The sequence below is a fragment of the Cucumis melo genome, chromosome 3 (assembly GCF_025177605.1).
Source record: "Cucumis melo cultivar AY chromosome 3, USDA_Cmelo_AY_1.0, whole genome shotgun sequence".
In the NCBI taxonomy this organism is placed as follows: domain Eukaryota; kingdom Viridiplantae; phylum Streptophyta; class Magnoliopsida; order Cucurbitales; family Cucurbitaceae; genus Cucumis; species Cucumis melo.
The window spans coordinates 497,877-520,414 of NC_066859.1; the positions used below are offsets into that span (position 1 = coordinate 497,877).

General features: G+C 32.9%; 3 protein-coding genes across 10 annotated transcripts; all 3 read left to right on the plus strand.

Annotated features, from left to right (window-relative positions):
• Window positions 1-424: 424 nt before the first annotated feature.
• LOC103485388 (protein PARTING DANCERS) lies at window positions 425-4,029 on the plus strand. 6 transcript variants are annotated; one of them, XM_051082635.1, is made up of 9 exons: window positions 425-574; window positions 1,309-1,430; window positions 1,527-1,615; window positions 1,692-1,787; window positions 1,889-1,983; window positions 2,053-2,093; window positions 2,207-2,290; window positions 3,426-3,570; window positions 3,678-4,029. In XM_051082635.1, the coding sequence occupies exons 1-8, from the start codon at window positions 520-522 to the stop codon at window positions 3,546-3,548; spliced, it is 705 nt and encodes a 234-aa protein (XP_050938592.1). In that variant the 5' UTR covers window positions 425-519; the 3' UTR covers window positions 3,549-3,570; window positions 3,678-4,029. The 6 variants fall into 6 exon arrangements, with proteins under 6 accessions (XP_050938592.1, XP_008441173.1, XP_008441172.1 ...); XM_008442951.3 differs by having other exon boundaries at window positions 1,889-2,093; window positions 3,399-3,570; window positions 3,645-4,029; XM_008442950.3 differs by having other exon boundaries at window positions 1,889-2,093; window positions 3,399-3,570.
• Window positions 4,030-8,628: 4,599 nt separating this feature from the next.
• On the plus strand, window positions 8,629-13,135 carry LOC103485390 (probable protein phosphatase 2C 2). The gene is made up of 5 exons (XM_008442955.3): window positions 8,629-10,499; window positions 10,625-10,801; window positions 10,896-11,066; window positions 11,157-11,336; window positions 12,559-13,135. The coding sequence occupies exons 1-5, from the start codon at window positions 9,957-9,959 to the stop codon at window positions 12,727-12,729; spliced, it is 1,242 nt and encodes a 413-aa protein (XP_008441177.1). The 5' UTR covers window positions 8,629-9,956; the 3' UTR covers window positions 12,730-13,135.
• A 5,469-nt stretch (window positions 13,136-18,604) lies between these two features.
• LOC107990521 (50S ribosomal protein HLP, mitochondrial-like) lies at window positions 18,605-22,430 on the plus strand. Of its 3 annotated transcripts, none has more exons than XM_017043971.2 (5): window positions 18,605-18,770; window positions 19,799-19,854; window positions 20,134-20,281; window positions 20,956-21,047; window positions 21,644-22,430. In XM_017043971.2, exons 3-5 carry the CDS (start codon window positions 20,248-20,250, stop codon window positions 22,016-22,018), a joined length of 501 nt encoding a protein of 166 aa, XP_016899460.1. In that variant the 5' UTR covers window positions 18,605-18,770; window positions 19,799-19,854; window positions 20,134-20,247; the 3' UTR covers window positions 22,019-22,430. The 3 variants fall into 3 exon arrangements, with proteins under 3 accessions (XP_016899460.1, XP_016899462.1, XP_016899461.1); XM_017043972.2 differs by having other exon boundaries at window positions 18,758-18,857; XM_017043973.2 differs by lacking the exon at window positions 19,799-19,854 and having other exon boundaries at window positions 18,612-18,770.
• Window positions 22,431-22,538: the final 108 nt, after the last annotated feature.

Here is a 22,538-nt window from a genome sequence, read left to right on the forward strand (position 1 = left end):
ACCATGACATAAATTTGAGCTTAAAACAAAGAGAGTAAAATAACATAATCATCTTTTGCTTAATCCATGCCCCAACGCATGAATTGGGCTAAAATTATCCTTCTGGCTGAACACGTCCTTGTGTAAGAGTAATACATCAACTCACGTGATTTTTGCAATTTCCCCTATTCCAAGAATTAGAACCACAGAAGGAAGCATAAACGTTGCTGTACAGTACCATTGTAAGAGCACAAGAGCCGAGAAAAACAGACTTAGATGTAGTAATGGGCTTACCCCAAAGTTCGGCATTTGGAGTGGGCTTAGATGTAGGCTTGAGATTGGGCCTGGGTACGGGCTTTGAAATGGACCTAGCTAGGCTTCAGCTCTGCCTAGTACTGTTGCAATAACTATAAGCTCATACTGAAAATTCGGTTCACATATCATTTCGATTTCGCGCGCCACTTCTCTCGGCTCTCTCTGCCTATCTTCCTTTTTCTCTCACGTCTCTGTGCAATTTGCTGTTACTGCTTAGAGTTGGCTATGGCGAATTCTGCTGATCAAATGGATGGAAATCATATGAAAGCAAAAAATCACGGTATCTTGTTCTTATCTATCTTATTTGTTTGAGTTTTGTGTTATTTCTTAGAAAGTCGAATATCTATCTTACTACGCTTGTTTGTAGTTTCTGCAAATCCAATGATCCTAAAAAAAGAAAATTATAGTTGTCTATCCGAGAACAAAGATATTTCTCCCAGAATGTAAATTATCTGTGCTTTAAAACTGCTTAGGAAAATTGTTAGGAAGCGTTTACGTTCTTGATGTAATTAGTTTAAGCCGGAAAAGAAGAAACCATACAACTCTTATCGTCTTAACTCTTGGTCCGAGTTACATTATCACAAGAACACTCATGATTTAATGCTTTTCTTTCATTAGACATTAGACAATTTTCTGGAAGTCGCGACTTCACATTCTCGAGCCTTCGAATCTCATGCCATCACATAGCAAAATCTGTTTGAGATTGCCATACATTTTAGATCTTTGCGTTCCACCTCTTCCTATTCTTTTTTCTATTTTCAAATTTTCAAATTGGCGAAATAATTTAAAAAAAGATCATCGTGATGATTACATAATTTATATTATCTAATTAATGGTTGTATAAAACTGGACTTGGTCTTATCGTATCGAATTTCTCTATGCGTTGCTTGCACACAAAATGAATTTATACACGTAGAACATGTTAACCAAAATTCTTGCATGTACATGTTTTAAAAATCTGAGCAAGCTCTAGAATGGTGCAATTGGCGTCATCTGTTTGTTTTGCAAATGCAGGTGGTGGGGTCTGTTTGATGAGCAATGTATGGAGAGACGAGCAGCATCCATCCTTCATAAATTTCATATCAAATTTCCTTTGCTCAAACTCATTTCGCCTCAATTTTGTTCCAATTGCCCCAGTAATTAAACAAAAAAAAAAAAAAAAACTTTTTCCGTATGTAAATTTCGTTGACACCTCTTCTGTACAGTGTACTCATATTAATCACTTGTCTTAGGACTTGATATTCAATTGTGGGGGTTTATCAGTGGCTTTTGCTTTCCTGACAAGTTGGGATTGCAGCAATACGTCATCAATCTTTAGCAGGTAGCTTTGTTGTTTATGGCTTTTCTTTTTTGCTGGTTTTTCCTTTTGTTTTGTTCGACTCAGTCGATCTTGACAGAGTTCAAAAGTTGAAGAAGCAGTTTGCAAATTTGTATGTTGTTGTTGTCCTTCCAACCAAGGAGCAGAATGATTCATTTGTTCAATCTTACTTCAGGTAATTAGGGTCTGGTATCTTGAATGTTTCCTTGCTTTATCTTTTTTATATATTTTTTAGAGAACTTACGTTTCTTTTCCTTCCACCTAAATCTCGTGAAGAAATGGGATGGAGATTGGTAAGCCACCATTTGTAGCTGTTCAGGATATTGAGATGGGGTTTGAGAAGATTGTAAAGATAGCACACTCTCGTGGAGGTAGTAACCATTTTAAATTTTGGTTGAACACTTTCCTCAATCATCTTCAACAATTATATCAAATTACAGCATGCAAGCAGCAAGATATCATATCAAAACTGAGGACTGAGGTCAGTGTAGATTATATTCTACTTGAATTAGTATTGACAATTCAATATCTAGTGCTTATGTATTTTTACATGAGTTTTAATCACGCCTCCCCCTTCTGGGGATCTTGTTGAAGAGGAAGAGATCAGTACAAGTCATGGATGCTTTTCGTAGGGTCATGTCTTCTGTACCAGGCCTCGATGATCATGATGCAAATTCGGTAAGTTAACCGGCTTGCATCTTTCACTTTCTGCATTGTTTTCTTATTTGTTCCTATCACTAAACATACGTTTTGGTTGGAAAAAAGAGGGAGTTTTGATAATGGGAACTCACGCATCATAGTACAACTCTTTCGTCAATATATATATATATGTCTGGGGGAAGAGAAAAAAAGATTAAACAGGTCAACTAAAAAGTAACTAACTACAGACTAATACACCATGTAGTGGGTAATCCTGCATATTTTGAAAATTCAAAGGTATTTTTAATACGAGTTACTAACCTTTGAAAGGGTATTATTTTAGAACCTTTTTTTAGTTTATGGGTATCGAAACTTTTGAAAATTCATAGATTGTTTTGAAATAAAATACTGCCAATTTACATCTAATACTTCGCGATGATGGTACTTTTTGATCTTTTTTTTGCAAGTTCAAGGATACTATTTAATTCTTTTTAAAATTTAGAGTTATTTTTTAAACAAAAGTACAAGTTCATGAATATTTTCACAGTTTAGCCTTATTTGAAACAATGCGGGAGGACACTGATTTTTTATTTTTTATATCAATGAGTGTTCGGGTCGACTTACATGCACCTTGACTGATCTCACAGATAATCTGTTTGATTCTACAGCATTTTGGTATTAAAAAAATCTATAGGATATTAAATCATAGGTAGGTAAACACCCATGAATAATGACCCCTTAGCCCTTTACCATTTGCCCTTTTTTGATGTTTACATTGTCACTAGGCCAACCCATGACTTTGGGAGGACAATGACTTAAAACAATGCCACAGTCAACATGTTTGTTCAAATTCACAGCCATAAAATGACAAGTCTTAATTTTCATTCAACTTTCTAGCAGAATTTTCATAGAAGATTCCAAGGCTAGTTTTCTGCGATAAATGATAATCATATTCTCTATAAGTTCAACTAGATTGTAGCAAAGGGCTAAGAGATGAAAATATCGGGTCCATTTAGTCAAACACGTGATGCTGCCGTATAGGAGGAAATATGATTTTGTTTTTTTTTTTTTTTTTTGTGTGTGTGTGTGTGTGTGTGTGTGTGTGTGTGGATGTAAGCTTTTTTATTTGAACATCTCTACTATTCAGCTAAATCAAGCTATTGGTTCAATTGAGGCAATCGCCAAAGCGTCGAAGGAGTACATTTTGGAGAACACAGATCTGTCAGTGGAGAAGGCAGAGAGAATTAGGAGCTTTTTCAGGGATCCAAAGTTTTACCTCAGTCTCAAAATAAATTGATATGCCAGAGAAGAGTTTGGAGGTGAGTTCAGTCATATTTTAACATTGCTTTTGCTGCCTACGCTCACCCTAGAATTCGTACTTCTGATTATACAGTCAACCCGAAAAAAATTTTAAAAATTTAAACAGTGGAACCTGCCAAGCAGTTCTGCAGACACACACCGAAAGGAAAAGCTAAGAAAAATTAGAAAGAAAAAAAATCAAATCGAAGTAGAAGAAAGTTGGGTTCGGATTCAACACATAGGGGAATGCAAGAGAAGGGAATGTGTAATAAAACGCTATAACTATAAGCAAGTGAAAATTGAACAGATAGCCGTTCCCTATGTTAAGGGATGGAGAATGAATCTATCGGTATTGCTGTTTCTAATATAGTATACGTTGCTTAGGCTGTAAGGATGCGTACTCAAGTTCCACTTGGTTTGTGAAACTGTTGACTCATTCTGATTTGAATCTATAAATATTCAAAATGCTTAGCTAGCTATTGCCTGTGCAGCCTGTCGTTTCTTTAGATTAAGTCTCATTTCATTTATCCAGTACCCAAAGCCAAAGCCACTTATTGGATTTTTCTTGTAAAGATGGATAGATGGATTAAACAAATTTTGGGTTAGGTTGTATCGTGGGTAGCTAATCTTTTTTATTATTTGTACAGAAATGATCTTATTGTTTTTTTTTTTCTAAATAATAGTTTAACCAACCACAATTGACACATTCTCTTTATTCAGTAGAAAGTTCAAATTCTCATATTTCATATTTGTATTACTAATAAACTTCTAGATATACAGTGTTTTCATTGTTCAACATCTGTGACCGCAGTGATTTGAAAAAAAAAATGTTGAAACCTTACCTCTTGGTCGACCTTAGTCGTTGAGTTATTTGTTAGTTTTCTGAAGCATTCTAGTTTGTCATTATTTTTTCTTTTTGAAATAATTTTAATTTTTTTTCATCCATAAATATTTTATTTTAGTTTATAATTTTTTAATTGGTAGATACGGTTATGAAATTTTGCATAAAATCGTCTCTGAGCTATCCTTAAATTTTATTGTTTATGAATTATGAAATTAACTATGTTCTTAAAACTAGAGGGTATGTGAATTTACAAACTTGTTTGGATACATATTTATTCTTCTAAGAGTGTCTGCGAGCTTAAATTGATTATAATAAATCTTATAATAAATCAGTGTTTTATCACCGTACGTGGGATTATAATAGTGGTAATTTGTGTTTGAAAAGAATATAATTTTAGTTTGGATTTATGAGTTTTGTGTTTAGGTCGTAAATTATTTAATTTGAATAGTGTATGTATTTGGGTTGTAGATTGTTTTTTTAAAATAATAAAAAAATTAGTATTGGTATCTTAAATTTCATATTTTATAAATAGAAATACAATTATTTTGTTTACTTGGTCCTTTTGAAAATTTCGTATTTTGTAAACAGAAATAGTAATACAAATTCTTTAATTGTAAAAATATGTTAAATTTTGATATACATTATCTTTTGTCTACTTGGTCCTTTTGAAAATGTATCTATCCATACGTGCCTAAAATTGTTGTTGTTTTTTTTTTATAATAAGGAACAGGCCATTATTTTTTTACTTATGCATCTAAACAGTATTGGTACATCTCCAAGATCACCAAATGAACAAATAATAGTATAGTTCACCCCACAGTTTAGTGTTACTCGAACAAAATGGGGTGTCTAGTTCAACATCATCTCTTGAGTTGGTGAAATTGAACAACTCATTATTTGGTCTACTAAGCTTAAATGTCGGTGGAATTGAATAAACTTCGACAATTACTTTCATACGGTCAACTTTGACGATCAACTCCAAACTCTGACAATCACTTTCGGCTACCACTTCTGACGACCACCTTAGTGTGAACAACTTCGACGATCAATTCCAGGCTCTAATAACTACCTTTGACAACAAACTCTGATGAAAATCACCTTCAATAATCAACTTTGACAACCACTTTCACATGGCCAACTTCAATGACCAACTTCGGGTTCGACAACCACCTCCAACGAAAAACCTCTGGCGACCACCTTCGACAACCACCTTAACATGATAAACTTCGATGACAAATTCTAAACTTTGATAACAACCTCCGACAGCAAACTTCAACGAAAATCAACTTCGACGACCACCTATGCACAACCAACTCTAGGTTTCAATGGTAGACTCCCATAACCAGCTCCAAGATCATCACTTTCCTGCATTCAACTTCTTGCTCTGACAACCGCCTATGGCTATAAACTCTTATGAAGTTCATTTTTTATTATCAACTTCGATGACCACCTTCAACTTTTGGCTCCAACAACCACCTTCAATGTGAAACTTTGATGAAAATCGCCTTTGATGATCGAGTCCAATGACAACCATCTCTAACAATCAACAACTCTAAAAACCGCCAATAACAATCAACATCTCTAACAATCAATCAAATAACAAACCAACTTAATTATTTTAATGAACAATATTTTGTTTATATGCATAAAATTGGATTTATTTTTTAATACAATAATTGAGAATGAGATGATTCAAACCACAAACATTGTGGTAACTAGTACACTTGAATATCAATTGAGTTAAGCAAAATTAGTCTTATTAACCATGATTATACATATACACCCTATTATATTTTTACCTTATTGAATTCATATATCAAAAGAGTGTTAAGAATTTAGGAAATAATGTATACAATTGAATGGTGGAACAAAGCGTTAAGCAAAAACAAACAAAAATAACAAATAACATATAAAAAGAACCCATAAATGGAGATGTTTTCTGGAACATTTTGGGGAAGAATTAGTGAAAAATGGAGATATGCTCTCGAATGATCTTCGTGTTAGTTTGTGTCGTCTCGCTTCTTTTATTTTCTTTATTTATTAATTTTCGTTTTAGATTTGGTTGTTGGAATTTCGATTGGTTTATTGTGGTTGTTCCTTTATTCTCGTGTTGGTTGGGTATTGTACTCCTTATTCCTTGGTTTGGATCGTTTTATCGGTGGTGGTTTTCAAAATCTTTTGAAAAAAGAAAACGCTCCAAAAGAAAGAGGTGTTGCTGCGTGCGATGTAATTAATATTTACATAATTGTGGTGAGTAACATATGTGATGATTGATAAGTTCAATATGGATATGGTTCTTTGAGGATGGGAAATTATAGAGTATCAAGGATGCTTGATTATATGATTGTGAGTGGATATTGATTAAGGGGAGGAATTCTATTGATGTTATGATGATTGTTTATGTACAACTTATAGTCTGATGGTTAAGTTAGTTTATGGATAACATGTTGAGTTATGTATAGTTTGCTGCACCACAAGTCATAACTTTGTAATCGTCAAATATTACAAAAAGCAATATATGGTTTCTTATCATGGGTCAAGGACCCCCAAGTTATAGATGCTATGTCATCGAATTGGGTTAACAAAGGTTGATGTGTTCTCGGTGCTTTTATGTGTTTCTATAGTTATTCTTGCACTTACTAACACACGATACAACAAACAGTAAAACAATAACTACCGGAAAGCAAGAATTATAGCATTTATAAAGTCTATTGACTGCAAGTCTTGGAAAGTTGTTGTAACAGGGTGAGACCATCTAACCTAATAGAACTATTGGAAAGGTATCTCTAAAACCTGAGATTACATGGTCAAATGTTGGAGATGATGCATCACTGGGGAATTCTCGTGCCTTGAATGCCATTTTTAATGGGGTAGATCAAAACGTGTTTCATTAACACATGTACATTTGCCAAGGAAGCATGGAGTATCTTAAAGGTGGCTTATGAAGGAACTTCTAAGGTGAAGATGTTACGATTGTAAATCTTGACATCAAATTTTGAAGCCCTCAAAATGTTTGATGATGAGTCAATTGCCGATTTAAGTGTTCGTGTCCTGGATATAACAAATGAGTCGTTTTCTCTTGGAGAGAAGATTTCAAATACTAAACTTGTACGAAAAGTTCTACGATCGCTTCCCAAACGCTTCAAAATGATAGTCACTGCTGTTAAAAGAAGCAAACGATGTTACAACAATGAAACCCGATGAACTATTTGTGTCATTGAGAACATTTGAATTGAATTTGGGAGATAGTAATTCCAAACGAAAATCTAGACTTGCTTTTCAGTCTGTAAGGGAGGATGTGTCCCAACCACATAAAGAATGTGTCAAGTAAAGAAAACTTAGCCGAGTCTATTGCGCTTCTGATTAAGCAAGTGTACAAGCATATCAGAAACTATAGGAATCGAAATAATCGAGATTTCAATACACCCTCTTCACATTTTAATAGTTCTTCTAGTTCAAACAGTAAGTCTAGTTTGAACAAGAGAAGGGAGAATGAGAGAGGAGATCGGACATCAGGCTTTTCTAAAGGTGATAGAAGCATCAGGTGTCATGAATGTGAAAGTTTTGGGCACTATCAAGCTAAGTGTGATACTTTTATTAAACGTAAAAAGAGAAGTCTAGTTGTCATCTTGTTAGATGATGAAGCATCTTCTGATGGTGAGTCCGAGGAATTTGGAAAAGCCCTTATCAGTGTTGTCATTGTAGATGAATCTAATGAAGATGATTGTTCCAGTGGGTTGAAGATTTTTTTAAATGTGCTAAAAATGAAAAATCTTCACTTCGTGTTCCAGACGGTGATATTTTCTTCTTATAATGGGAGGAAGATCAAGGTTTTGAAACAAGGAAATGATACAAGCCTTAATAGAAGATAATCATCGTCTTATGTCGACAATTGATACTTTTAATACTGCGCTAAAAGATGTTCGTCCTGAGTTTCTCTTTCTAAATCAGTCAAAATGTTTACCTCTAGAACACAATATTTTAAATGATGGGAAATCCAAATATGATAAAAAGGATTAGGTTCTTCTAAGAAAAGTTTTGCTTATGAAAAATTCAACACTATGTTCGTAGGTTATACAAGAACCTATTCTTAGAAGGTTTCCATGATTTGTTGTAGACAAAAAAAATTAAAAAATTATATAAGAAAAAATACAATTCATATTTTATTTAGACAAAGATAGGCATAATTTTTTAATAAAAAATTAAACCAATAATAATCATTCCCAAAACAGATTATTTAGAATTAAAAAAATTGTACGATATTCCTAGTACATGAACTTTAACTTTTCACTCCAAACACAAATATAATAACTTAGACAAAATAACTTTGCATCTTGAACATAGATATAAAAACTTTCCAAACGTATAAACATCCCAGAACATATAAACTTCAGGTATATATAAACTTCATATATATCATATCTCAACTAAGTGCCCAAATAGCTTCACAAAGGCTCTTTTAACCCCCCTTTTTTTTCAATATACCTTCCAAACTATTGTAGCCTACAACCCGTTTCAAATTGGAGCCTCACCTGAAATTTATTTTGAGAAATTCTGTCTTTTATATTAATTTTCAATGGAATAAATTAAAAACCCTGAGTTAATATCTCAATTGAAAATTACATAAATGCTTGATGGTTATTTGCGATGATGAAATATTACGAAAATATGTATGTATTAATTACTGTAGCTTGTACCTATTTTTCAATTAGTCTTATATCCTACAATTCCTATGAATAAAGTCCCAATTTCACTATTCGCCATTGCAAAAGCTTAGATAAAATGAATGGTTGAATTTATTCAGTAAAGTGTAAACCTACATATGAATCTGTTTGTTTTTGGATAAATTCTATTTTAATCCACTCTTATTGAAGAAGAAGAAGAAGAAGAAGAAGAATGTTTAGTTTTTATTTGTAATAAAGTAGATTCTGTAAAGAAAATAAAGTTGCATTTTGAAGTTGTAATCCACTTTAATTTATGTTTTGTGGTTGAATGAAAAATTGATGAACTGTTAAAAAAGAAAAAAAAAAAAAAAAAAAGGAATGCACATCTAAATCCGGTTACGTGGACGTATTTAAGAATTAAATCTTGATTAATTATCATAGATACGACATATTAATGTCGCCTTTGAGCTCCATCTGTTAGACAAAACCAAGTCAACTGAATAGAAAAACAATAGAATCCCGATTCGAATGGGAAAATAGAACCTAAAAGGTAAAAGAAATCAATGAAGAGATTTAAAAAGAAAAAAAAAAAGGAAAGATTAGAAAAGTAGAAAAATAGTGGTTTTGAACGCTTCCACCTTCCCTTTTTAATTTGTGAATGATGATGATGATTAACAACAACAAAGGAGCTTTCCCTTGAAATTGAAACTTTCAAAAGGCTCCCATTGATTGCTAAAATTGTGATTCACGCTTTCAATTGGATTTTTCTTTTTATCAACTTCTCCTTTGACCCATCAATTTTCATTTCCCCCATTTTTTTTCTTCCTTCTTTCTCCATTCCCATACTCATACACCATACCATACTCTCTCCTTTCCCATTTCAATTGCTTCTATTCCAATGTTGGATTTGCAAGAATACTTGTGGGGATTTTCCCTTCTCTCTCTCCTTTTTTGTTCTCTTCATGGCTTATTAACAAAAGCCCTTCCCATGGCCATTTCTCTCTATTCTCCTTCTTCCTCTGCTTTTCCTCCTCCTCCTCCTCCTCCTCCTTCTCCTATTTCTTGGGTTACCCATATGCTCCTCCGAACTCGCAATAATCCCTCCCAACAAAATGCTCAGCCTCCCAACAAAACGCACGAGCAACCAATAGATCATTCCACCACCACCCTAATTCCACACAAAATGTTTATGGAAGTGCCGGATTCTTTGACAATGGCGAAGCCCCTTGGGGCTTCTAATAAGTTTAGGAAAAGACCTGCAAAGCTGGTGCTTCCGGAATATTGTCCTGGACCGGAATTTTCAAAACTTAGGAAGAAAATGGAGATTCAGGAATTCCATGTCCAAGGCAGAGATTACTGTTTGGCGACCAAGAAAGGAAGGCGAGAAACGTTGGAAGATGCTTATGGAGTTATGCTTGATATTTTCGGAGATTCCAAACAGGTACTTTTATAGTTGCAATGTTTCTTCTGACTTCCGATTCTAACCTGATCGAAGAATTGAAATTATTCATCATCGGTTTTAATTTGTTTGGAGAGGCTGATCATAATTTCGAAATGAAAAAGCAGGCTTTCTTCGCTGTAGTGGACGGACATGGTGGTCGGGATGCCGCCGATTACGTGGTGGAACATTTAGGGAAGAACATCATAAACGCTCTTGAGAAAATTGCTGGTGAGGAAGAAAAGGCAATCGAATCCGCAATTCGCAGAGGTCACAAACGCACAGACGAGGAGTTCCTTAGTCAGGTCAGGTAAACAATTGATTGAACTTTTTCACACAAAATTCTTGGGCAACTGAAGATTGGATAAAAACAATTGGCCTACCGTCGATTCGTTGCAGGGCGTAGGTAGTGGAGCCTGTGCGGCGAGCGTGCTGGTGAAAGACGGCGAGCTTCATGTGGCAAACGTCGGAGATTGTCGAGTAGTATTGAGCAGAAACGGGGTGGCGACGCCATTAACGAAGCAGCACCGACTGTGTCGAGAAGAAGAGCGGGTCCGGATAGAGAAGTCGGTGAGTGGAAGGAATCAAAATTGACGATGATCTGATCCGTAAAATTTTTTTAAAAAAAGTTGAATTGAATTGAATTGTTTTGTGCTGCAGGGAGGGTTTGTGGAGTGCAAAAATGGAGTGTGGAGAGTTCAAGGATCGTTGGCGGTGTCGAGGGCCATTGGAGATTTGCATTTGAAAGAATGGGTGATTTCAGAGCCTGAAATTCATCGTCTTCCTCTAACTCCTGATTGCGAGTTCTTGATAATGGCGTCTGATGGACTGTGGGATAAGGTATACTCTTTCACTTCTTCTTCTTCACACCATTTTATTCTTCTGAATTCAAACTTCAAACTTCAAATAAAAGAAAGAAATAATTAAACGACGTTATTATTTGTCGTTAATTTTCTAAAGCGATAATATGAGAAGATTTCAAGGTGGAAATGACGACTTCTCCCCCACACAATACTATTCTTTTGCTTAGTCAAGAAGAAACAATCCATGCACAATAATGCTAATAATAATATTATTAATAATAAAACATTACTCCCCCCACCATACATTATTCAGCCACTATTTGGTTTTGTAGGTTAATAATTAAATACACTTCTATTACCTATAGGTTCTATTAGCAATATATTCATTAAGAGCTTGATTTTTATTTTGTTATGTTTACCCATTTTTCTTTCGATTTTCCTATATATTCGAATGGTCTCGATCGCTTAAAAAAAATCTGGTTCAAATCATTTGTCACCTATTTATACTTCAAAAAAATAATTGTTTGTTTTCTAATTTTGAAAAAAAATTGAACAATATGATAGCCAGATTTTTTTAAAAGAATTTAAACAATATCTATTTGAATCCTTTTCTTTAGAGAGAAAAATTAATAAAATCAAACTAATTATGGTTGAGTTATAATTTGGTGAGATGTACAGATTTTAGGTAGTTTCAATTCATATATTTTCTACAAGAACCAAGCAAAATCAACACTTCTATATTGTTTTGGTATTCAATTTTTGTCGTGCTTAATTGCCCTTTTCTTAATCTTATTCTATTCTGCTTTATATATTTCTTGGTCTAAATTTTGACCCATTATTCTATTGTTTTGCCTTTTCAATTAGTGTAAACTTTCAAATAATATTTTTGTTAAAGAAACTGTTATATATATTTTATCTAAGAATTCAATCATTTCGAGAAAAATGGAAGTCGGAAATAAGGAATTAAAACGAAATTGCTATCCAACTAAAACCATATAATAAATAATCTTAACGGTCTGGATTCTTATAAGATAGATTTGATGTTTTAATTTGTATATAGATTTGGATTATTTCTTGACAAGTAAATAATTAAAAAAATTAACTACGATGACATTCACAAGATAAAAAAGAAAAATATATGAAAGCGTAATAATCGAAATGTAGGATAAATGTTGAGTGTAAATTAGCTTTTATGCAGGTTGAAATTAAAAGAATTGTTTATAATTAAAGGATGGTTTATAAATATATATATATAACAGGTAAAAGATCAAGAGGCAGTGGATGAAGTAATGAGGGAAATGGGAGATGAGAAGAATAAGGAAGCAATGAAGGCATGCAAAATGCTAATGGAAATGTCATTTAGAAGAGGAAACATGGATGATGTCACAGTCATGGTCATCCAACTTCACCCCTACTTCATTTCCATTTAGTTAAAAAAGTAAAAGTAAATATAAAATTTAATTTAATTTTATATTAAAATCACCTTTTTTATCTTATTTTATTTTATTTATTTTGTTCTTTATCTATTATTGTTATTGCTGCATCACACACTTCCCTTGGCTAACATAACAAGCCAACTACTTTCATCTCTCTGCCTACAATTTTGTATCAACTACACAAACACACTATTATTTTCCTCTTCTTTTTTCCCTTTTTTTTTTTTTGGATTGTACATAAATGAATTAAATACTGGATACTACCACACTTCCACTTCCAATTGGGTGCTTTTGTTTATTTTCATACCTTTTTTTTCTTTTTCTTTTTTATATGACCATATGTATATATATACAATGATTTCATGCCATAAGTATTCTCAAATGAGATATTATGTCCTAATTTGAGGCTAATGGTAGTAGTAAGTAACCAAACTCAGCATAACTCCTAAATTTACATATACTATAGATATAGGAAGTCTAACTCTTCTGCATGCAAGCATAAAAGTGCAATTAACCTCAAACTACGACTGGATTACTATTAATCATCTCACAACTATTTTCACCTATATTTGAGTTATATACCTTAACTAAATCAAACATGAAATCAATAGGTAATTTAATTTTAATCATCTTCCCATACATGCATGATTGAATTAAACCAAAATCAATTTCTAAATGAATTTGAAGCATTAACCACTCAACTTCAACCAGAGTTAAGGATGTTCATAGGATATTTTAAGGTTTTTCTTTAGTTTGACATGTAGAAGTGGAAGTTCTGATCTTGATCAGCTTATATTAAAGTTGGTTGAATGTAAATTTAAGTAAAATCTAACAAATATGATTATGATTAAGTGGGGTAATACAAAATTAAATGCACTATAGTTTAATAAGTAAATGAGTGTATTAGTAACGGTGAGATATATGGTTTGAATTCCTTACTTCAATTGTTGTACTAAAAAGTGAAATATAAAAGACACACATTATTATCTTATAGGTTGAAAGGTTGATTGATAGTGATGTAATTATTTAACCAATGTAAAGTATAATTATTAGTTTATGAACTTCCTAAAATGAAACGAGTTAGTCTTCAAATTTTGTAATCGGTATTTAATAATTTTGGTCGGCGAACAAAAGAAAGGAGGCTTTCGGTATTTCTCACTAAAAAAAGTTTCACCAGTGAGAAAAATCACCCAATAAATTCTTTATAAATTTGCGTTCTTATATCATTCTTTTATTTCAATGATTTATAAAGATTTCAATGATATGAATTATAAAGATTTTAAGAAATAAAAGAGGTTAAACATGAAAAATCTATCTCTTTATTTCAAAGATTAAATTTCTAAAATAATTCACATGAGTTTAAAAGGTTTTGTAACTTCTATTTTTGTCAACGATATAGAGAACTTTCTTTAAACTTTTTTTTTTTTTTGCAAACATTTGAATATTCACTTCTACTTAGGCTATCTTTAATTTTATTCTTCTTATTCACTCTTAGCCTTATAATTTCTATGATTGTTTAAATTTAACATCATTCTTGATGGATAGTATTAAAACGCAGATGAAACAGGATCGAAAAATTGCTCTATATGCAACTAAATACTTTAGTAATTAACATGCTTAAGACAACCATAATTACAAAGATTAGGGTTAAAAGAAATTATTTACCTTTAAAGCTCCCTAAAGCTCCAAACCTTCTCACTATTACACACCTGGAACCACCACCAGAATTCTCCCGCTATACTCAGGATTAAGAACCAGGTTGTGGTACCCGTCAAATGAAGGAATTTTAGAGAGAGATATGGAATGAAGTTTTTGATAAAATTAGCCAAAAACCATCATCTTACCGCTTGAAGAAAATGAACTATTTATAACCTAATTACATGCATAATTGCATGTAATTAGTTAGCTAATTTTTCAACACTTTGTATTCCACTGACATTTAGTAGAATTACTCACCATTCCATTTAATAGGATTTTTGTATATTCCCATTAATTTTAGTCAAGGGCAAAATGGTCATTTGCCCATTTTAGTCAAAGTCAAACTTTGACTTTTCAAGTCAAAAGTCAACATTTTGACTAATTTCGACCTCTCGAGTACGAATCCGCATTCATTTTCTTGATATTCAAATCACATTTGAATATAAAGTCTTATAACTGATGATTATATCACATATATTTATCGATTTTTCTCTCTTTACCTAATTCGAACAATTCGAATCATTCCAACATGTTGTTCTAAGTTGATTTCATATGAGCTAGCAGGGGAACCTAATGGACCTATAGATTATGGGCTCCAACGATCTGAGATTAATTGGCTAAACCTTTTTAGACCAAGCTAATCAACATTCGTTAACTAACGAGCCATTCCACTAAAGCCTCGTAGCTGCACTCCCCTCACTATAGATATATTTCTGTCCATCTGATATAACCATAATCAGTAAGTTAATCCTTCACAGGTTGTTCGTAACCTCGACTAGGTCAAAATACCGTTTTTACCCCTAAGACTACATCTTGTTCTTTAAGTCCCACTGATCCACTATTAAACATTTGGTTTAAGGTCCAACCTATAAACCGAATCCCTCTCAGACCAATGAGAGGTTGGGGCCCTTATGTTCAAGACTTGGATTCAGTTCTTAAGGGAGCAACCTATCTACTAATCCTAAAGCGGGTAGGAGTGAATTCCGTCTTGCACCCTATGTTCCCAACTATTCACCCGATCTTATCCTTGAAATGGGAGGCTTATTGGGCCAACGCTAATTAGTTGCCTTCACCTATGCAAATTTAAGGATAATGTCAAGTGAACAGAAGTTCACAGTTAGCTCAGGATTAAGATTAAGTTACATAGGTCATCAATAAACGAGATAGTCAGTTTTAAACAATAAACGACGTTATTACGTAGAAGTGACTATTTCATGGTTCTGTCTTATGTAAACCTTTTGCATAGGATGCCCCCTCTTTCATATCTCTACATGAACGATTCAAGATTACATCGTTTGTATTATTTACAAAGTGGACCGCATCGATAGTTTTTCAGAATAAAGCGCCCAACCTTTAATCATATACTATAGACTATTTAGACTATTTACTCGAACTTAATCCATGTTTATGTCTCTACATAAAGTTCAAGTTTACGCGAACTTAATCCATGTTTATGTCTCTATATAAAGTTCAAGTTTACACAAAAATAGTCTTGGGATCTATGTTTATTGGTTTTAAGAATATAGTTTTCAAATTCTCAATTCTTTTAGTTCTCTGTGTGTGTGTGTGTTTAAATTTGTAGTACATGATTACAACTATTGATTTTTGTATGTAAAAGAGTAAGAAAATGGTATGCAATCTATTGTCACTTGTGAAGTCAAGTCCAATAAAGCCTTGAATTTTGTAATTTTATATTTTTATTTGTTCTATATGATTATATCTAGGGGTTTTTTCAAAAATATAACAAAATGAATATTTACAATGTATAGAACAATTTCGAAAATGGAAAAAGATCACAAGTCCACAATGAGAAATACCAAAAATGCGCCGTCATTAATTGGCACCCAACTTGCTTAATATATTTGGTAAACATTGTTTAGATTTGGTTGAGTTGAGAAAGCTCACAGTTAAGCATTATTAGGTTTTCTTTACAACTTCGACACTTTTTGCACACTACTTTGGTTTGGTTTGACACTATAGTTGTTGCAATTGGACGCTTACTTGTCATTTCGAGACGTTAAGTCTTTTCTTTTCTTTTTCACTTTTTGGTAGCTTAAGGAGTTAGAAAGCTCACACCTAAGTATTGTTTGGTTGTCTTTACAGCCTAGGCAACTTTTGGACACTACTTGGGTTGGTTAATTAGCACTATAGTTGTTGTACTTGGTTTCAATTTCAGGTAGTTAAGTCATTTTTTTGGTAAGTTATGAGTAAAAAAATCTCACACTTAAGCATTTTTTTTGTTGCCTTTACAGCTTAGGCACCTTGTACACTACATAGGTTGCACTTGTTGCCATTTCAGATCGTTAAGTCATTTTTCTCACTTTTTGATAGATTATGAGTCAAGAAAAGCTCACACTTAAATATTCTTTGGTTGTCTTTAAACCTTAGGCACCTTTTGGACACTAGTTAGTTTGGTTTGGTACTATAGTTGTTGCACTTGGACACTTGGTAGCCATTTCGGGTCTTAAGTCCTTTTTTCTCACTTTTTGGTAGCGTATGACTTAGAAAAGCTCATACTTACATTGTTTGGTTGTCTTTACAGCAAGCACCTCTTGGACACTACTTAGGTTGGTTTGGTACAATAGTTGTTGCACTTGGACAGTTGGTTGCCATTTTAGATCATTAAGTCCTTTTTTCCTAAGTTTTTGGTATGCTATAAGTCGAGAAATTAGCTCACACTTAAGCACTCTTTGGTTTTCTTTACAACTTAGACACCTTTTTTTGACACTACTTAGTTTGGTTTTGCATTATAGTTGTTGCACTACTTAGCTCACACTTAGGTTGTCCGATGATAGTGAGGTATGACCCCTATGGGGGAAGCCTTCCCTTTGTCTTAAGCAAAACGAGTACTACTCAATCTTAGAGTTCTTTGTCTAGCTTCGATTCTTGATCGAGGGCTTAGATTTTAGATAGTAGACCTTGAGTTTGAATTTCAAAATAGTCGTCGATGCCACGGGTGAGATTGTTGAAGAAGATCCTTTAATGAGGCAGCTTTGAATTGAAAGTTTTCTTTATTTCTTCTTCTTCTTCTATTTTTTTTTTCTTTTTTCCAAAATACACTTTTAAACTTGAATTTTTTAGACTAATCTCTATTTATTTTAATTTATAATATTTTAATATAATAATTTGGTTTTTTTATAGATATATTTTTATTGAAAGTGTATTTTTCTTCTAGTTTTCTAATACTAAAATCACCTATTCAATTTTATGAATTCGTTGATTTAATATTTTTTTTCATGTTAGTCCCGGCTTAAAAAAATCAAATCAAAATTTCAAACTAAAACTTCATTTTACTTTATTTAATTTTTTAACATTTTCAAATTAAATTTATTTTTTTCAATTTCTTAAAAAAAATTAGCCACGTTCTAAAAACACAAAACAAGTTCTTAAATATTTTTTTTTGTTAAATTTGAGTTTGTTTTTCAAAACATACATACAAATAGGTAACTAAGCAAACAATTCAGTAATATAATTGGCATTTATTAGCTTAATTTTTGAAAAACTTATTATTTATCGAATAATTCTTTAACCACCAATTTTGAAAAAAAATTCTAAATCCTTTTAATTGGATAATTAACATGAGATGGATTTAGTAAAATTGAGTTGACATTTTGAAAAATTAATGAATTAACATCAATTAGCATTTAAAATCAATTTTCAAAATCAAGAATGTATTTTATAGAATTTAAAAAATCATAGAGAAAGAGAGACGTCAATTTGAATAAAAAATATATTTTGGCTTTTCTTCCATTATTAAACTAGCACATCATATGGAGAGTGATAGGAGATGCCAAGAGGTACTTTGGATCTTACAATAACACCTGCATATTTTAAATATTCTATATTCACGTTGAAATATATAATTCTAAACAAAATTTTATAATCAACTAAATAGTCAAAGAAAAAACAATATTTAAAATACTCATCAAAACCAAAATAAGTTAGACAATATTGGCAGAGCAATATACACGATCTTGATTGTCCAATATGACAAAAAGAGAAACGATGTTATCGAAGATGATGAATATAAGAGTAAATGTTGTCGAAAATTACGAAAAAAGCACATAATGATCTAGATGAAAGATATATAAAAAACGAAATCATATTTAAAAGATGGTTATAAAAAATTAAGAGCAAATAAGAAATCGTATTTTGGTGACAACATTTTTTAAGTAAAAGATGGTTGGAAATCATTTTCGATTTTAAAACCCATTCTCTTGGCTTTGTTAACGAACAGAAATTGATTTTAAAATCCATTTTCTCTTCTTTCTACTTCTCCGTTTTCTCTTCCTCACCCAAAAACCTCACTGATTTTTCATCCGTTGCTTTGAGTTGAGGTCCGTTGGTTTTTCCCTTTTCCTTCGTACTTTTCTTAGGGTAGCAATTTGTTGCTCTGTTTTTCTAGATGTGATTGCCCGAATCTGGTAACGAGGGAGATCCGGGTGTTGTGGATTCTTAATTCTCTGAAATATTGGATTTAGGATTGGTTGTTTGTACTTGCCTAATATGCTATTGTGATTCTGTGTTTCTTGTTCTGGGTTTTGTTCATGAGGGTGTTTTTTCTTTTTGTTTTTTTTCTAATGATCTCTCTCTTAAGCTGGTTTCCTTTTCCGCCTCTATCTCTTCTGGGTTTGGGATGTTTTATCTGTTTTACTTATTTTCCTCTTATGACCCTGGTCTTGATTTATGGGAATATTGCAAGCTTAAAGGGAAAATCAAAGGAAAGTGCTATATGTTTAAATGAGTTGTTTTTCATAAGAACTGTTATCAAATCTGCTTAATTCTCCCTACTTTGTTTATTTTGGCTTATCTGATGAACAATTTTGCTTTCTTTTTACTTGAACACTGTCGTTCGAGCATTAGCTAGTGGAAGGATGATTTATTCTTAAAGCTAAGACCATGGAAATATTTTAAGGGAAAGGGCATCAGTAGAAACTGAACTTATTGGTGTAATTTTTCCATTGAAGAAAAATGCCTCTGGACAGTGTAAAATCAGTGGTGTATAAATCATTTATTACTTGTGTGATGATCCACAAGGGGTGGTTGATTGCTATATAATCAAAATATCCACAGTGAATTATCAGAAGCTGGAATAAAATGTTAGAGCTATCCCCTAGGACAAGTAGAAATCCAAATATGGGTTTGGTATCTCTTGAAGAGAACGAGGATAACAAGAAAAAAAAAAAACTCTGTTTATGATTGAAAAGGCTTATGTTATGTTTTAATGGCTGGGTTAAATGATAGTTGGGGAGTTTTCAAAATTTCACTACGATATAAACTTTGTTTCTTGATTGTAAACTTTATTTTTGTGCTATACCATTTCCAATATTGAACTTTTATTTGATAGAAATATGTATGAATATAGGTACAAATAGAGGAACCAAGTCAATTTGGGATGATATTACAACCACATTTATTCAGGTTTGTGTTGTTGAAACTTTAAAAAGGAATATGCCAAATGGACATTTAAGTAAAAATGGATAGAAAATCGTGATTATTGTGTTTATAGAGAACACATAAGGTACATTGGTTGAAAAAGTATTGATACCATCATACTGACTTTCGATGTGGAAGCCAACCAAGATGCATGAATGAAAGGATTTAATCTTAAGCATTCTTCCTTAAGATGCACAATAAGAGAACATTTGGGCGTGGCCCTTTTAGAATGATGGATCATGAGCTCTATTTTAATTTTTTCAGGCTTAGACCAAACCCTAACCGCAGTTGTGACGTTCTTGTTGCCATTATTCGTCTTTGTCTCTTTCCTCATTGTGGTGGATTAGTAACTTAAATTTTGGCGACCAAATTTTGGATATGGCTTCTGCTTTTGCTTCAAAGTTTTCACGTGGTATGTGATTTTCTGACACAGTGGATACTAGAATGTCTTTTGTTCATTGATTTGGAGCTGCTACGGCTATAAATGTTGTAGCCTAATATTTTAGAAGTGTTGTGCTTGTTGAACCTAGATGAAAATCTGATTCTCAATAGTTTTTGCTCACATGTATATTTGTTTGATCCTGTTTCACTGTTACTGATTTGTTTTTAGAATTCTTTACAGGTTGTACGTTGTTTAGTTATTCTATTTGTTAAGAAACATCTTTTGTGAAAAGAGATAATGTGCTAAAGAGAGAGAGTACCTCCTTAATGCTAGTTTTCTGTTGTCATCAACTATCCATGGAACTTATAAGCTGCTAGTCACCTCTACTTTCCCTCTCTTTTTTTGACCCTCAAGAGATCACATAGGACTGTTGAGTAGAAGTAGAATTTATACATCATTCTATATTTGATTTTAAAAAAATTAGTTTGAAATGATTCTCAAATTAGTTGGTACTTGGTCATTTTTTTCATACTTATTGCTCCTTTGAACTTGATAATTTGAGCACACTGCACACCTTGTTGTAAAATTTATCTTAACTATGATATTTCAATCTTTTATTTGTCTTATTTAAGTTATGTTTTTCTAGTTGTGAAACTCATTTAGCTCATTGTTTCATGCTGAACGTTTCTGGAAAATTAAACTAGTTGGTCGTTCATTGTTGGGAGGACTTGGAAACAATTTGTATGGTTCATTGACCACATCAAATGAGACCGTGTGCAACAGTTTCATCATGCAGGTTTGCTTCTATGAAATTTAATCCACCCATTTGATTTTTAACCCTAAAAAGAGAGTTGAAAGGGAGAATACATTTGTAATATATTCATATGCATGAACTTGGAGGTTAAGGAAACAGAGGATTACAGAGTTACATGCCTTTGTCACTACTTTTTTGAAGGTTGCTATATAGGGGATAAATGGTTATAAAATAGGTATTTAGAAAACAGAGCTTTCTTGCAGAACTCGCCGAAGTTCGTTATGAGACTTGTGTGGGTAATGTGGGTTTAGTTCAAGATTCAGCTGTTTGCAAGTATTTTCCTGGAATAGAAATGATAGAAGCATGTGAACTAAATTTCAGCTTTGCTCGTGCACATATCCATGCTTAAACTTGATGATGGGAATTTTTTTCACATTGATATATAATTATCAATACCTTGAAGTGATACTACTGAAATGAAGGGTGGGTTGATTTGTAAATTTTAAGATGGCATAAAATAATTTGGAAAGAAATGTTGAATGTTTTTAAATAATTGCCAACGGCATAAAATGCTGACGAAACATCAATACCTTACTATCAACGTCTGGTCTGACCTTGTGTACTATCATATGTTGCAGCAACAAAGAACTTTCATACAGATGAGAACTGTGCTAAAAGTAGTGGACAATTCAGGGGCAAAAAAGGTGATGTGTATTCAAGCTTTGAAGGGAAAGAAAGGAGCGCGACTAGGAGACACTATTGTCGCATCAGTGAAGGAAGCCCATCCCAATGGAAAAGTGAAGAAAGGAAAGGTTGTGTACGGTGTGGTTGTGCGTGCTGCAATGCAAAAAGGTCGCTGTGATGGAAGTGAGGTCAAGTTTGATGATAATGCTGTAGTACTCGTGGATAAGCAAGGCCAACCTATTGGGACGCGAGTGTTTGGCCCAGTTCCTCACGAACTCAGGAAGAAAAAGCACGTGAAGATTCTTACTTTGGCAGAGCACATTGCTTGAAATCGACAATCAAATCGGAGCCAGGGCCCTACTGAGGTTTATCGGAAGAAATAAGAGGAATCTGCAAAAGAACATCTGATAAATTTGCCTTTGGTGAATAACAAGAAAATTGTTGCAGCTGCTCTTGGTGCGTTACAGTTCTTCGGGTTGTTCTCAACATTCTTCTTCCCTCACATCATTGAAGGTAGTTGACGATTCATCTTCTAGTTAGGCAGTTACCATTTATGATGTTTGAATTTATCAAACTAGGATGTGACTGGTTAGTTCTGGTTCTTCCAATGCTCAACGAATAACGTACAAAACACTAATGTTGGTCATAATTTTAAAAGTAGTTTGAAAGCGTTTTTTGGACCGTCTATGTCTATGCAAATATTCATTCAGAAATCAACATTTATCCATAATTTTTGTATAAGTATTTTGTAGCTTATAAGCCTCATGCAACGATAATTGCTTATCTGGTGAGATATATCACCATTTGCATTACAACACTTAATGGTTATATTTAACCTTTTTTGAGCAT

Excerpts from the sequence above, each read along its gene's own strand:
- LOC103485388 (XM_008442949.3), top strand. The coding sequence starts at position 520 with ATGGCGAATTCTGCTGATCAAATGGATGGAAATCATATGAAAGCAAAA. Across the intron at positions 1,431-1,526 it reads ATTTTGTTCCAATTGCCCCA|GACTTGATATTCAATTGTGG; the intron begins GTAATTAAACAA and ends CACTTGTCTTAG. Across the intron at positions 1,788-1,888 it reads TTTGTTCAATCTTACTTCAG|AAATGGGATGGAGATTGGTA; the intron begins GTAATTAGGGTC and ends AATCTCGTGAAG.
- LOC103485390 (XM_008442955.3), top strand. The coding sequence starts at position 9,957 with ATGTTGGATTTGCAAGAATACTTGTGGGGATTTTCCCTTCTCTCTCTC. Across the intron at positions 11,067-11,156 it reads GGGTCCGGATAGAGAAGTCG|GGAGGGTTTGTGGAGTGCAA; the intron begins GTGAGTGGAAGG and ends TTTGTGCTGCAG. Across the intron at positions 11,337-12,558 it reads CTGATGGACTGTGGGATAAG|GTAAAAGATCAAGAGGCAGT; the intron begins GTATACTCTTTC and ends TATATATAACAG.
- LOC107990521 (XM_017043971.2), top strand. The coding sequence starts at position 20,248 with ATGGCTTCTGCTTTTGCTTCAAAGTTTTCACGTG. Across the intron at positions 20,282-20,955 it reads TGCTTCAAAGTTTTCACGTG|TTGGTCGTTCATTGTTGGGA; the intron begins GTATGTGATTTT and ends AAATTAAACTAG. Across the intron at positions 21,048-21,643 it reads GCAACAGTTTCATCATGCAG|CAACAAAGAACTTTCATACA; the intron begins GTTTGCTTCTAT and ends CATATGTTGCAG.